Consider the following 16,233-nt stretch of genomic DNA (forward strand, 5'->3'; position numbering starts at 1 on the left):
TGCTAAAAACCTGGATCGGCGCGCGCAAGGCTATCGATTTTGTATAGCCGGCGCGCGCCGAGCCGCGCAGCCTACCCCCGTTCCCTCCAAGGCCGCTCCGAAATCGGAGCGGCCTTGGAGGGAATCCTCTAACGCCCTCCCCTCACCTTCCCCTCCCTTCCTCTACCTAACCCACCCGCCCGGCCCTGTCTACACCCCCCCCTTACCTTTCTCCGGGGATTTACGCCTCCCGGAGGGAGAAGTAAATCCCCGCGCGTGAGCGGGCCTCCCGTGCGCCGGGCCGCGACCTGGGGGCGGGTACGGAGGGCGCGGCCACGCCCCCGGACCGCCCCGGGCCGTAGCCACACTCCCGTACCCGCCCCCCAAACTCTGCTGACACGCCCCCGAAACGCCGCGATGACTGGGCCCGCCCCCCCGACACGCCCCCGACACGCCCCCCTCGGAGAACCCCGGGACTTACGCGAGTCCCGGGACTCTGCGCGCAGGGCCCGGGACTGCGCTTACCGGCGCGCAGGGCCCTGCTCGCCTAAATCCGCCCGGTTTTGGGCGGATTTAGGCGAGCAGGGCTCTGAAAATCCGCCCCTTGGTGAATAAACTACCCAGATGTTCAAGGAAATCCTATGGGTGATGGGATTCCCTTAGCCACGTAAAAATCCTACCTGAGTCCAAACTCTCAGTCTCTTGTACCCAGCCCATGTCCTTGTCCCTGAAGGTGAAGATCCTGATGGAGGGTCTTCAGATATTTCTGCTCCCATTCTCCTTATGTTTGGTGTGACCTTCCAGATGGGATGGTCTGATGGAAAAAAAATCCATCGCTTGCAGCCCTACATTCCAGAGTGGAGAAGGGTGGACAAAAACCTCCTACATTTCAAAAAAAATAATACTTTAACTAAATCGAAGCCTCGTGGAGAGAACAAAACCTGCCTTGCCCCACAGCTTCAGAGTCCTCACTTCCAGCTTTGGGAATGGGCCTTCACTAAAAAACAGGCATCAACTCCAGACTAAAGGGAAATTTGTATAAAGACATGAAAGCAAAATCCACTGGCAGGGAGTGCACATCAGTGTTAGCTTCCAAAGAAACAAACAATGAGGGGTTAGGCCACACTCTAAAGGAAAAATCCAAGGTACTTCTTACTCCTCCAAAACTGCCACACATGCTCCTTTCCTAGCCCCATTAAGTAACCTGAGACAACCAATCACAGCCAGGATTGTGATCTCAATACTAAGCTGTTACAATTTCTAATGCAGGGACATAGTGCCATCTAGTGGCTGACCAAAGAGTTGACTACAGATTGATAATTGCCCCTCCCCAGAGGTAGCTAAAGGTACGTGCTGTTTCACAACTTGAGTACTTTTAGCAGCATTTAGTGAGTGGAATTTGAAAATAATCTGGGTAGATTGTTTTTTCAAATCTACATATGCTATTTTCCAAATAAATTTTATATGTAAAAAAAGCAGGTGCAAAATTCTATAGATGATTGTACCCTAAGCTATATAAATAGGAAAGTATGTTAATGCTTTCTCTTTGAAAACTGGATACAATATCCACGGGTACACATTATCCATTGACTTGCATCTAGTAAGGCTGCTTGACAATCGCCCCTAAAAAGCACATCTTTAAAACAGAGATGAATATAAATCACACTCTGGAAGCTTTTCTATTTTTTCATTTAATTACGTATTCTAAACACTGAGAGGTCCATATTCAAAAGATTTATGTGGGTGGATGTGTCTTTTATCCATATACATCTCACCCTTTAAATATACCCCTCTTTGCCAGGTAAGTTTGTCCACAGAAAATCTTTGGGTGGCTAAAACTTACCTGGAAGTTTGGTGAGAGCAGGTTAAAATATTCAGCTGGGAGGTGGAGAAGGGAGAGGCACTTACACGGCTGACAGAGGATTTACAGCAGCTATTCCAGGGGAGAAGCTGGGAACCCAGTCCTCGACAGTGAGCACGGTGCAGCTGGTTAATTGTTTCCTCAAACGTCATCAAGGAGGGTCTGGCTGAGAAGCCTCAAAGGCAGCCCCCCTGCGGCGCATAGCCAACGCCGGCGCGCTGCCTAAGCCACGCTCGCCAAGCGCGGCTTTGAAAAATTTACCTGGACTTTTGATCTTGAAAAAGTGTTTGCCCTCCCGATTATCTCCACCTATAAGAGATCCAAGTACTTTTTTGAAGCATCCAGTGATATGTGAGTAGTACCAGAAGGCATAACTTTTATAATATAGTGTTTCAATGCCTCATTCAGTGAGAAAGAGGTCCATCCGGGATCCCTTACCTCTACGCTAGGCCCAATGGATGCACATGTACATCAAGGCACTTGGATACTGGGTGAAATCTCACTGAGTGAGGGAAGGGAGAAAGATTTACCCGACCCCTCTCCTGAGTCATATACCACCTTATCCCCAGTAGAACGGACACCCCCAAGTAATCCTGCAGAGAAGAGGCCTCAAATTCAAACCCCTGACCTAGTGGAGTTGGGCGGTAACCGGTCTCCATTGGACCAGGGGGAAAAACACCACAGGATTTATCTAACTTCTCCATACTTCCATCATCTATTGGGGGTGAAATCAGAAGCACTGTGTCAGAGAAGAAACCTGGTGAGAATTATGTGTTTCCACAGTTATTGAAAGTGGACTTGACAAAACCAACTGCCATTTCATTAGATTCTATCTGGGATGCTATCCAGACATTAAATACAGATTTATTTATTTATGTTTGTTTATTTATTTATTTATTTATTTAATTTCTTTTAATATACTGATGCTCAAGACAAGTCTTATCGTACCGGTTTACAAAGAACTAGGGGAGAACCAATTAACACAGCAGGCGTAAAAAAGTTACAATAAAACAGGGAATGAAGAACTTGGTCATTGGAAAAGAGGGATAGGTAAAAACAGTAACAGAGAGCCGTGGATTAGATAACAGAGTATGTACTTTCATTTCATAAACATTCATAAACAGATGGCCCCAGTGTATACATATTTGTAAAAAATGGACACTCGAATCGAGAATATGGAAAAGGATATAACTGTGGAAAAAGAGAACATTACAAAAATTTAACTATATCTGGAGAGTAATAAAGTACTGCAGAGCACATTAATGAAGGATAATTATATACTGACTAACAGATTAGAAAATATGGAAAATGTGTTAAAAGGGAGAAACCTACGGTTTATTAATTTCCCAAAATGTCAGTTTGTATCTCCAAAAGAGATGTGGAAAAAATACTTGTTAGAAATCCTAAAGATTCCAGATCAAGCTTTGCCAGTAATATCGAGGATGTATGATATACCAGTTATTTATTTATTTATTTATTTTATTTAGCATTTTTTATATACCGAGGTATAGCATAGTTGCCTTCACTCCGGTTTACATATAGAACAACTTGTTACATTGAAAGATTTTAAACTTTAAATTTAACAATAGTGGGAAATGGCACCAAAAGAAGAGATATGAACAAAGAACATAGTGTAAACAGGGTAGATACACTGAATAGATAGGCAGAGATAACTGGGTTCTTCAAAGAGGAGGCATCAGTGGCTTGAATCAGTAGAGATTGTCCAAATGGAATATTTAAAGTTGGCAGTTAATGGGATTATAGTATAAAGTCATTGAGAGTTGTCCTTAAGAGTATGGTTGAGAAGCCAAGACTTTAGGTCTTTTTTGAAGGATTTTGAGTTTTCTTGCGCGGTGAGGAAGTGGGGTAGTGAATTCCATAGTTTTGGTCCGATGATGGAGAAGGCTCTGTTTCTGGTGGAGGATAGTTTGGCATTTGGGAGTGAGGGAATCACAAGTTGAAGTTTACTAGAAGTTCTTGTTGTGCGTTGAGGGCGAAGTATGTGTATAATGTCATCAAAGGCAGTGTAGTCGGCTTTGTAGATTGCATTGTGGATCAATGAAAGAACTTTGTATTCAATTCTTTTTTCAATTGGGAGCCATTGTAATTGGTTGAGGACAGGGGTAATGTGATCATATTTGCTTTTACCCGTTAGAAATCTGTTAGTAAAGAACGAAAGGATATAGAGGATAAAGAAAGTAAGATCATTCCTCCAATTGATTCCAAACAGTTAAATTTAACGGAAATTTTGGAAACTTCCCAGAAAGATCAGATTACCCCTGCTACTTTAGTGGTCTCATTCCTGCTTGAAGCGGATAAAAAATGGACATTAAAAATGTTTTTCCGACATAGATCAGAGAGTTTTCTGGGTTATCAAGTTAATATTTTTCCTGACCTTTCAAAGGCCACTCAAAAAAGAAGAAAACAGTTTCTGTTACTAAGACCTAGATTTCTGGAAATTGGTGCTATGTTCTTATTAAAATTTCCTTGCAAATGCTTAGTCAAACATCAAGGATTATCATATGTTTTTTTCCAACCTAATCAGCTTACAGCCTTTCTTGTGGGCAAAAATTCCTTACCAGGAAGTTCTTCTCCTATTGATTAGTGTAAAGTATTATACCCTGTTTCCCCGAAAATAAGACAGTGTTTTATATTAATTTTTTCTACCAAAAATGCACTAGGCCTTATTTTCAGGGGATGTCTAATACCGTTGAGCTGCTGGCTGCCCCTGCGTCAGCCATGCCTCACCAGTGTGCTGTCAGAGAGAGGTAAGAGTGTGCAGCATTCATGGTAGTCAGCTTGGGCTGACTCTGCTGCTTTTGAACCTCTGCACACTGCTTGGAAGGGGTCCCCCGACTGGTACTGCCACCATCCCCAGATGTCAGTAATCTTGATGCCACTGTCACTGCTGCCACATGGCTATTGGGGAGGTACCGATTGCTGCTACTGACACTGAAGCCCATTCTGCTGCCTCCTCTGTGCAGGCCCCGTGGGCTTCCACTTTCTCCATGCTGATCTCGTACATTGTGAGATCCGCATAGAGAAAGTGCTATTCTTGCACATTCTCAAAGATTACATGTGCAAATCACTAAAAAGTAATTTATTATTTTTTTACCTTTGCTGGCTGATGTTAGTTTTCTAATCGGTTGGTCACAGGCTTTTTTTTCTACCTTCCCTTTCTTATTTTTTTGCCAATTCCTTTTATATTGTCCTTTTTTCTTCCGTATTTCTTTTCTCTCCGTCTTCTTCCCTCAAACACAGTCAGGTTCTCATTCTCACATGCATTTCTCTCTCTCTCACACACACACAGGCTCTCACCGTCACATGCTGTCTCTCATACAATCATTCATACACACAGTCTCTCACTGGCACATGCTGTCTGACGCTCACACACACACGCTCTCTCTCACTCCCACATGCTGTCTTGCTCAAGCATAGGCTCTCACCGTCACACGCTGTCTCTCTCTCACACACAGAGGCTCTCACATGCTGCCTCTGCAAACATTCAGATCCTCACTCCCACACACAATCTCTCAACTCATCTCATACACGCACGCACACACCCTCTACAGACCCTCAGCCTCTCTCTCACCTCTGGGCCTCCTCTTCGCGGGTCGCCGCAGGATGGGCTCTGCAGCGGCCCTGAACTTCTCGGGCCTCTTCCTCGGCCCTGCTACCGGGCCTCTTCCTCTTCTTGGGCCGCTGCGACTTGGGATTCGCAGCAGCCCGCGGCGGCTCCTCTTCTGCACGCGCTGATGCTCTTTCTCCTTTCTGCCCATGCGGCTCCGGCAACGTTTACTTCCGGGGCCGCACAGGCAGGAAGGAGGAAGAGCATCAACGCGTTTGAACGCGATCTTTTTCTTCGGGCAAGGAGGCTCAGCGGCCGCATGAGCCTCCTTGTGCCCGGGGGCATTGGCTCCCCTCGGGATACCACTGCTCGCGTCTGCCCCTAACACTTTGGAAACTTTATTTAAAAAAAAAAAAAATTTTTTTTAAATGACGTCACAGGATTGACCGGCCCACCGGGGGAAGCCCGATCCCCCGATAGGTCAATCCGCCCCTGTTTACAAGGGATGCCTTACTTTCCGGGGAGGTCTTATATTTAAGAATTCGGCAAAATCTCTACTAGGTCTTATTTTTGGGGGATGTCTTATTTTCGGGGAAACACGGTATATAGTCCGTTAACAGTAAATAACTTACTAAATGTTAATATGAAAGCTTGTTTAGTTTTCTTCATAGATTGCAAGTTGTAAATATCCTTTAGGTTTGAATCTTGAGATCTCTGATTGTGGACTATGATTTGAGATACTAATAGTTTTAAGATGTTAATATTTCCAGCATAAAAACAATATGTTTAGTATTAATTACCAGGCTATATCTCTGTTTTCAAACAAGAATTGTTTTTCTTGAATACAAATTGTTTAAATTCAATAAAATATAAATAAAAAAAAAATATTCAGCTGGACATCACTGTCACTCCTTGTGACCCTAGGCAAGTCACTTCACCCTCCATTGCTTCAGGTACAAACTTACCCCTAGATTCATCAAACTGTGATGCGTCTTCGCAGGAGGCATCACACTATCACGAGGGGGGGGGGGTAACACCACAATAGTGGGGCCCCACCCCTGAAAACACATCATTGTTCCATGGTGCGTTCTTTTGCGTCATGGGAAAATACGATCACACAAAAGAACACGGCAAGCGGCCCTTTAACGCGATGGCGGCCCCAATCTCACGGACATCCACTGTCTTAAAGGGCCACAGGCTGCCCAAAAATTACCTGTGGCCAAACAGGGAGGTTGAGCGGGGGGTCATTGCTGATCCCCATTTCAATCCAAAGCCGCCATTTAGGCAGCCCCGACTCCCCAAAAATACAAATAAAGTGTATAGTAATCGCATGGCGGCAGCCCCCCTGCCTCCCGAATGAGCAAAACAAAGCCCCCCTCCCCCTACCCCCCCAAATGAGTCATGCTACATCCCTCTCCCCTCTGGCCCCCCTGAATGAACTTCACCAAATCCCCCCTCCCCCTCCCCTTGGTCCCCCAATGAACCTCACTGAATCCCCCTCCCCCTGACCCCCCCAATGTACCTCACTGAATCCCCCTTCCCCCTCCCCCCTGTAAGCCATAGCCCCTCTCCAGAGATCCCCTTACCTTATCCTCGATCTCACGACAAGGGATCCTGACCCAATTGGTGCCATTTTCCAAAATGATGCTGACCTCACCCTACCCCAGCCATGTGACAAGTGTAAGGTCAGGGGATCAGCTACTTAGGCTAACATTTTTGGATTATAATGATTGCATTAACTGACTGTTATTTTCACGCTTTCTAATTTTTTTATTTTTTTAAGGAATTTTCTAAATATTTGATGAGTATTATTTAGGTCAATCTTTTTTAGCATTGGATTATAGGGATTATCTATGGATAATTATAGTAGCCTCCTTTTTTTCTCCACTTTGTACACCTCTTTCAATGGCCAGGAGGCTCTAGAACATTCATGGGATGAGAGTGAAAGGGGGTAATCTAAGAAAATATTTATTTACACAAAGTGTGTGTAATTATATGATCTGAGAAGCAGCAGCCACTTCTGGAGTGGATGGCCTGTCAACACATTCCTACTGCTTGGATTCTCTGAGAGATTTTGCAAGAAGAGAAGAAACAGCAACATTATTTTGTTATAGCTTAGATATTGTTACATAAGCTGATGCACAGGAAAGTAAAGTCACTTGCACAAGCTAAGAATAGGGAATAATTATCTGGATTTTTACAGTGCGTTTTATCCATGTGTGAGAGGGATGACATGCAGATTATTAATGATGCTGTATGCTTTGATATGAGCCTGATGTCCCCCTCTGAACCTTACCCTTAGCTGTGTCATGTAAACAATACCAACTCACCCATGCATCCCCCAAAACACCACTATTCTAATGGAATGCATTATTATTTTCACAGTGCTCATGCTACAAGCTGTTCCTGAAAGGGGTAAGGCTATTCTAATCCCAAATCTAATACATAAAATTCTTTGGCATGCTTGGACTTGTTTCTTTTCTTCGAAAACGGTAAGTCCAGCTCATGCACAGAAGTGTGATGGGTTACATACCATTCACATCCTGAGAAAATTGTGGCATTTGACATAAAGTTCAGATTTTAAGAGGCTGGGGCATTTACCACACGAAAGGGGGACCAGGAGAATCGGCATGTTCACTCTGGAAATACTGTGGGCAAACAGATATGTTCCAGCTTTCTGGAAGCACTGTGTCTTTGAGATTTCATTTGAGTAGGCTCAAGGTGACATTCAGTTGGTACAGCCGGAGGGCATGATCCAAAACTTATTAAGGATACATTGAAATGAAATTTAAAGGAAGCATATATTGCAGACAAGGAAAAAACAAACTTTCAAGCAGTCTACCATTAGACTTAATATACTATTGGGAGGCAATTTTGAATAACACATGGTATGTGCAATGTATGCAGGCACTTTTAACCCATGTACATTGTGGCTAGTTTTAAAAGGGAAGGAACCCTCATTGTTTCCTAAGAAAATCAGCAAGCACAAAGGACTTTTGCTAAAAGCACCTGCATGCTTAGCACCCGCAGCTGAGTGTGGGCAGAATAACACGTGTACATATGAAAATGTTATGCACATGTGTGGTTTCACTCCTCCACCCACAGGAATGCATCCTTTTACACAGGCTAAAAGTACGCATGCTGTGGAAGCCAGCACATACTTTTATCCAGGCATAGGAAGGTAATTTACAGCCGTTTTACCCCGGCAAATGACAATGCCCTCTGGAAGCACAGCTCCAGTTTCCTGCTGCAGCTCAAGGGTAAATTCTGAAGAAAGCGAGAACATTCTGCAGCAAAGCTATTGAAATTCTGTACACATTTGTATAAGTTTGAATAAAGTTTACATGATTTGTGATTCCCCTATCCACCCCGGTTGAAATGAACTGAAATTCAAAAAGGGTGGAAGAAAGTACAGGCAGACTCCTGCTGTGTAATCTGAACAGGGATTTTGCATGAGGCAGGGAGAAGTGTAATACAAATCTGTCGGATTGGGGGATTTGCATGAAACAAAGACAAGTAGCCTGATGTGGTCAGGCTGGATATTTTGCATATGGCAGGACAGTGTTGAACAGTATTGACTCTGGTTACATAAAAAATAAACAGCAGAATCTTAAGGGAAAGCATAATGAGTGTATTTAAAGACACTTTTGGCAAGCGGACAGAATTCCAACCCAAGGTTATAGTGTGAGGCTGGCAACCTAGGCTCAGACTGGATTTTAGAATAGAAGAAAAATCCAAACAGGAGGAGAGTGCAAGGGTATGATCTCTCCCTCTCTCTTTCTCTACCTTCCTGAATGGTTCTTGGTCTTTTAGCTCGGATCAAGCATAGCCATGGAGTGGCATGCATGCCGGCTCTGTCTGTCTAACACTCCAAACTATATTGCATTCTTTCCAAATTAGGAGGGCATTACTTTCTCTGACCACCTGGCATGCCCTGCCTGCCAGGTGGGAAGAGGAGGGCTATCACATGAAAAAACCCCTCTCAGTGAGGGAGGATAGAAAAGTGGGCCATGGACTTAGCCGAACTATAATCATTCAGAAAAGAAACCCCTCCCGGCCAGGGTAGTCTGGAAGGTAGGTTGTAAAGCCTAGGCAGTGGTGCTTTGGTCCAACTGGAGGGTAATGGATCCAGCAGCAGAACAATGGCAGATCTTTAGTTCCCCCAGGAGGGGCATAAACTCAGTGGCAGTGGCGCTTTACATGGACGCAGCAGTGGAGATTTGGTAACCCCGTCCCCCAGAATTTGCCCGGCTCCTTTTTAGGGACCACTGCTAAAGATGACAAAACCATCCACTGAAACGGAGGCTCCACAAAAAGACCCGCAATTCTGCCCAATACGATCTCCCCCTGCAATTTGTCCCTAACCACACTGACCATTTTTCGAACTGAAGGGCAATTCTCTCCCCCACCCACTGACAACGGACCCAAAAAAGGAATCCAGAAGCCGTACTTAAATCCATTAAACAATAGTAAAGCGACCTCCACATTCGGGTAAACCTTAAGCCATGGCAATATGGCACAGACCCGTATCAGAGTTGAGCCCTATCCAAAGATTCATTTTGAAGCTCCTTTGGCTGCAAGCCTACCAGTGGCCTCATCACCTGCCCGCTTAAGGCATTTAGAGACGGGGTGGCTAGCTCCACAACCGGAGCACACATGACGGAAATTACAGTCAGGGAAGTTGCAAACTGATCGGTTGAAATGCCAGCAAACATTGAGCACGCCCGCCCCCATTCTCCCCGCACCACTAGGCGTGGGTCCCACTCTAAAGGGCCGCCCACTTGAACCACCACCAACACCACTTTAAGTACCCATAGACGAGGAAGTGACCTTACTATTCATTAGAGTTAACAACAGACCCACATCCTGGGTACCCCACGACATAAACTTATTGTTCTCCATGCAGTCCTGAAATCGCTCATCATAATTGAGCCATGACCATCCCTCATACTCCTGACTGGCAGCCAAAATTGCATCCGCAAAGGCCCATATTGCAAATTATCTCTATCCCCGACAACACTTGCCAATCGAAGAAAAGACTGGATCCAGTTAAGAATATTACGCAAAACTTTCTTCTGAGTCCCGGGAGAACGCTTAACACTGCCCTTCTTCTTTTTCTCCTTCCTATGTTCCCTATGTCCCTCCAACACCTGAAATATATCGATACATTTACGACGCTGAATCTTCTTCCACAAAGACCTAGGCATATCTTCCCACAATTTTGAGAAAGTCACCAAAGCCAGAGCCCCCCTATCAGACCCTTTTCCTCCAGATCCCACGCCTGCCAAAAGCAAAGCACATGAAGAGTCAGATGAGGAAGAAGAGGAAGAGGACGAAGACAAGTAGAAGAACTGGATTTATCGCATTTCTTCCTATGCTTAGACTTGTCTCCCTATGTCTTCTTTGAGTACACTGCACACAAAGTGTAAAAATTCATCTTACCCAGGGAATTCAAGGGAGGAAGTCAGTCACCTTGCCCTGGGATCTGAAAGGACCCCTTTCTTCCCCCAGTTGAACGGATCTACAGTTTGGGAGTTAAGGGAAGAAGAAGAGCCAGTCAATGTCCCTGCCCCAAAGAACTTAAAAATAACTTTATGGTCCTACCCATGCCAGGCGTGCATACCGGGATGGGGTTACACTAGCTTACATGGCTAGCTAGACATGAACATGCTGAGGCTGCAGAGGCCTTCACAGACATTGTATCCAGTTAAACAGGACATACTCATCCACAAACTAAGTCTCCCAGCACATCCATCATGACTTATCTGCTGCTAAGTAGGAAAATCAGCTTTTAATCACCCACCAATGATTTATCCATATCTAATCAATGCTCAACTTTGGGAGTTAATGGGCATTCACATAGGACCCAGAAGCCATGACAACAGTCTTTAGAAAGAAAGGAACTAAGAGGAAAAGGAAATCTAAATAAGGACAGGGTTTTGCCTGTTAGACTTTTCTTTAAACCCCTAGCTGTGCTTCTGAATTACATATCGTTACCCTCCTTGTGGACCCTGCCTTTCTGCACATGTTGCAAGCCAGACTGGCCTCTAAAGTCTTATTGTTAGCATGCAAAGCTTTGTTTTCCAGTCCTTCCTTGCAGAAAGCCATCTGTCTTCCTGAGACTGATAAGAAACCTTTCATGTTTTTATGGACATTGTGGAACTGTTTCTAGCTAAACCTTAGGAGTTGTTAACTCCCTGCAAGTGTTACCAGCCACAGAGAGAGCAGACCTTGGACCAGACAGCTGGACTATTGCTGATAGATTACCAAACGCTGTACTCTTCTTCCTGGATGCATATGTAAAACCTGGCCTTGTTTATTACTTTTATGCTGGGCAGTTAAGCTTTGCAATGCAAGTGTTAAAGGTGTGGGTTGGTTCTGATTCTTATACCAGTGGTATAAGCATTTCCCAAATCCAGAATGATTGGTAGCTGTTTCCTAAAAGCTGAAAAGGTGGAAGGGTCTTGTACCCAGCCGCCCAGGGTAATATGGGTGCCAGGCCCACTTCCGTAGCAGTTAGATGTCTTGGTCTTGATGTAAATCCCTGATGAGAAAGATTTTGAATGGAACTGCAGGTCTCACAGGCCCACAGATGGGTAGGAAGAGGGGCAGACAAATGATGCTTCCTCCCAGGCCTTCAAACTTAATTCTTCTGTTCACCAAAAGTAAATAACAGCTCACCACCACTTCAGGGGCAGGTCTTTCCTATTCCTCAGCATCCTGAGCAGAGGGTCCCCCACTCTCTGAGTCCCGGAAAGGCCTAGGTATTCAGTAAGGCTCCTACCAAGCAATAGTTCAAAACTCCAAATTAGTCCCTGCACAGCCACTCTGCACTTCTGAAGGAGAGAACAGCAGTCCCTGACCTGCACAGGAGAATCTTGAATGGATTCCAAGGCCTCAGGTAGGCCAAAAATGCAACTCAGGATAAATCTCCAGCCTTCCTCTCAAACTGCCAACTAAGACTGCCCCCAGAGCCCTTTGTGGAGATCTGCCATAAAACCTCCTGCAGGGGATATCCATTTCAGCACCCGCAGTAGGAGGGGGTGCCCATGAATGGATCCTCCCCCTAATTATCTCTCTAACTGCACTAACATGTATTGTCCCAGGGCTTACTGGTAACCCAGAAAAGTTCCCATGATACACTAGTTTCAACAATTCCTGTTTATGAAACAATAGCAGTTCTTTGTCTCATACACTACTGTAACATTTGTTTATGTTTAGTTCAACCACACACACAGCTCCTTTAAGGTGACCTGGGATAAGCCCTTGCTAAACCTTGGCATAAGGAATAATGTGCTTCACTTGTCTTCCAGTTCTACCCCTGCCTTTTCTCTCATGCAGCCTCTGACAACCTCTCATTCTTCCTGGCTTCTCATTTGCTTCTCTCATCCTTCTCTCAGCATCCTCTTGTTCCTTCTGCCCCTCTCTCACTTCTTAAATACTCACCCTCACCTACCAACTTCTTATCTGTTCTTCCCTCTTCCCTGATTCCCCCACCCGGACTCTGCCAGCCTCTCATCCTTCCAATCTCCCCCTTTTATGCTCCCCAGCAATGGGAGGTTCCAAGGGAGTAGTGGTCCCTTAGGAATGGCAGGCGGGTCCATCCCCAAAGGATGGGTCATAAGACTAACTATATAATTTGGTATAAATGAGTTCCTTGAGAGTGGAGTGAGAGTTCGTTGACAAGGGAGCTAGAGAAAGGCATCAAGATACTGCTTGCTCTCTGGCCTCCAGGATAGGAGAAGGCAAATGTCTCCCGTCTTTTTAATGTGTCTTAATGTTTGCTTCCTGCAGGGCTAAAGTTTCAGACAGCAAGAGGATGGGCAGTTGCTCAGTCTTGCAACTTGATTACTTCCCAGTAAACTCCAGTGTACCCTTTTCCAAACAAATAATATTAGGGCTCTTCCACAAGGCTTTTATTCAAAACTTTATTAGTTCTGGAAAGGGCTTCCACTGCAGCCTTCTGCCTGCTGTGCAACTAACTTACAGGCAAGTGAGAGATCCCTAGTAGTGAATGCAGGATGTGTGGAAACCTTTAAAGGGACCTCATTTTTATTACAGTGTCAGAGTGGGAATTCACAGTAAGGGTTAGACATTCATTGGGGTTATCTTGAAAATGTCACTGGCTATGGGATCACCAGTGCAGGTTTGTAAAAGACCTATTCTAATGTATTATTCCTGTGCCTCCAGATTGAATAAATATTCTCCTGCCTAAGGAGCTTCAGGTGAGAATAACTCCACTCTCCTGAGTTTGCAGGTGCACAACAATATAAGAACCAATGGGAGCTCCTCTCACACACCTCTAATTTTCTCCCTCACCTAACCCCTCTTATATTCATTACTTCCCTTTTCCATTCTTTCACCTAATTCAACCCTATTCTTCTAATTTGCTTCTTCCTTTCGGTGTTTTCCTCATTTCTGCGGCGCATGTTCAAATTAGTCATAGAAAATATCCTTTGAATTGTGACCATCCTGTTCTCTACAGCCCTCATCTCTACCATGTGCATGAATATCTGTTTCTGTTTGTTTAGGGGTTTTTTTTGCTTGTTTCTTTAGGGACCTCATCAAAAAGGAAAAAACCTTCATCTTCATTCAAGGAGCTATATCCACACAAGAACCCCTGGATATCATTTTCGGTGTGAAGTTTATATAATCTCATAATGTTAATGTACATCATTCTCCACCAAATATGGCCAATAACTTCTGTTAATCCAAAGATAGCACTTATATCAATCAGTGGGAAGAATGGCCTTATACTGAATTGCCTTGCATTATCAGGGTGTTTAGAAAGGGCATTTTAGTAGTTGGGGTTTTTTTTTTCTAACTGAAGTTGTATTAATTAGCTTGGTATGCTAAGTGGAGGATCTGGCCAGACTGAAATCGGTGAGCATTAGCATAGGATTATATTGGTGAAGCAAAACACAAGGTGCTCCTTTTCTAGAGAAAGGTATCAGCTGAATTGAAGGGCACTAGAAGTAAGCCTGAAGGGAGCTGCTTCCTATTCTTCATCACACAATGCTAGCACAGAAGAGAACAGAAGGGCAATGTACAAAGGACTCCAAAGAGTGATGTAAATTCTGCCCAAGCATTCCTTGTAGTGCAGGAGAACCCCCCCAAGGAAGACAGGAGCCCATTTACAGCTGCTCCCAGATCTTCTAAAGTGGACAATCCCTCCCCATTCTGGGGGGCCTTTTCAAAAGTGTCACTTGGGGACAATTATTTTGAACTTATGCCATAGACTCCAAGGAATCTCTTCTTTGAGTCTCATTGTCCCTGCAGAAGTGATTCACTGTTTAGTGGGTGAGTGCCCTCATGACCAGGTTCTGTCGCAATTAAGTATGTAGGAAGGGGTAGTCAAATTCAAAGTTACTAATCACAAGGTGTCATGTAAAACTGTGAATAAAAATTCAACTGGGTGACAAAGCAGGTAAACTGAGAGAATATCTTGGGAAAAGCATGTAGTGACAAAACCAGAATCTGCAAGAGATCATGTTTCGTGGACAGATTGCAAGGAAGTAGGTGTGATCGGATGGAGCGAGGTGGAGTATCACATAATAATATTAATAATGTCACACACCAAGTTTTACTGGGTACAAAGGTGATTGTTATCTGCTCACAAATAAAAATAGTTGAGCTAGACTGAAAGTTTATTATTCTATAGGGCCTAATTTAATAAAGCTTTTCCCCCATAGGCACAGGATAGAGAGGGAAAAAAGTCTTAGTAAATCAGGCCTTATATTTTTTTTTAGAGTTTGTTACCCTTTCAAGACTCCTGAGCACATGAAATGAAATAGCATGGAGTATGGAGTGGATCACATGGTCTTCTGGCCTGCATAATCAAAGACTACTCAGCTCTCAGCTTTGCAGGCCATCCCTGGCCTGGCCCAAAGGATCACCGAGCAATAGAAGTCTCTAGAGACACTGGCCGTTGCCTTCAACCAGTTGAATGCCCAGCTGAATGCCCCGACAGCTCCAGATAAAGACTCATATCAAGTGGTTACTGTCAAGACTATTATACCTCTATCTGCTCCTCCACGCTTCTATGGGGATGCACGGATGTGTAGGGGTTTTATCAACCAATGTAGTATGCACTTTTCTTTGCAACCTAACTACTTCCCACTGCTTTTGCCAAGTCCACCTACATCCTATCGCTACTCGATGGAACAGCCCTGGCCTGGGCTTCACTGCTCTGGGAACACGGTGATCCTATTCTGAACGACTTGTCCAGCTTTCTAACCCTTTTCAAGTCAGTATTTGATGACCCAGCTCATCAGACCATTGCAGGATCTACTCTGTTACACCTTCAGCAAGGGAACAAGCCTTTACCGGACTATGTGATTGAATTCAAAACTTTGGCGTCCGAACTCCATTGGGACTTGGGGTGTTTGCGTGCTATTTTCTTGGAGGGTCTCCACTCTCGACTGAAGGACGAACTAGTGACTCATGACTTGCCTGACACCCTGGAATCCCTCATCGAATTGGCTGGGAGAATTGACCATCGCATTCAGGATCGAACCCAGGAGGCCAAGAGTCCCAAGAAGCATGTCTCAGGAGGTACCCATCCTAAACCTTTGCACACAGCTCCTACCCCTCAGTCTTCACCCAGTGAAGAGGACGAGCCAATGCAGTTAGGCCGCAGCCATTTAACCTCAAAGGAGAGAAGTTACCGCAAATGCATGGGTCTATGCATGTACTGTGGCCACTCTGTCCATGCTGTCCAGACTTGCCCTAATTGTCTGGGAAACATGCAGAACTAGGATCCCTGGAGGACTCTTCCTAGGTTTAACTACACCCTCTCCTCCATTATCGCTTCCTGTCTCACTCA

General features: G+C 44.7%; 1 protein-coding gene across 2 annotated transcripts in view; it reads left to right on the forward strand.

Annotated features, from left to right (window-relative positions):
- Nucleotides 1-16,233, forward strand: part of LOC115088219 (adhesion G-protein coupled receptor F1-like) — a 101,057-nt gene that overhangs the window by 8,200 nt on the left and 76,624 nt on the right. The window contains exons 2-3 of one of the 2 annotated variants that reach the window (XM_029596268.1): nt 7,794-7,823; nt 13,965-14,044. In XM_029596268.1, coding sequence (XP_029452128.1) covers nt 7,794-7,823; nt 13,965-14,044 — 110 coding nt within the window. The remainder of the gene's footprint in view (nt 1-7,793; nt 7,824-13,964; nt 14,045-16,233) is intronic. The other variant, XM_029596269.1, reaches the window with a different exon arrangement.

This window comes from Rhinatrema bivittatum, chromosome 3 (genome assembly GCF_901001135.1).
Source record: "Rhinatrema bivittatum chromosome 3, aRhiBiv1.1, whole genome shotgun sequence".
Classification (NCBI taxonomy): domain Eukaryota; kingdom Metazoa; phylum Chordata; class Amphibia; order Gymnophiona; family Rhinatrematidae; genus Rhinatrema; species Rhinatrema bivittatum.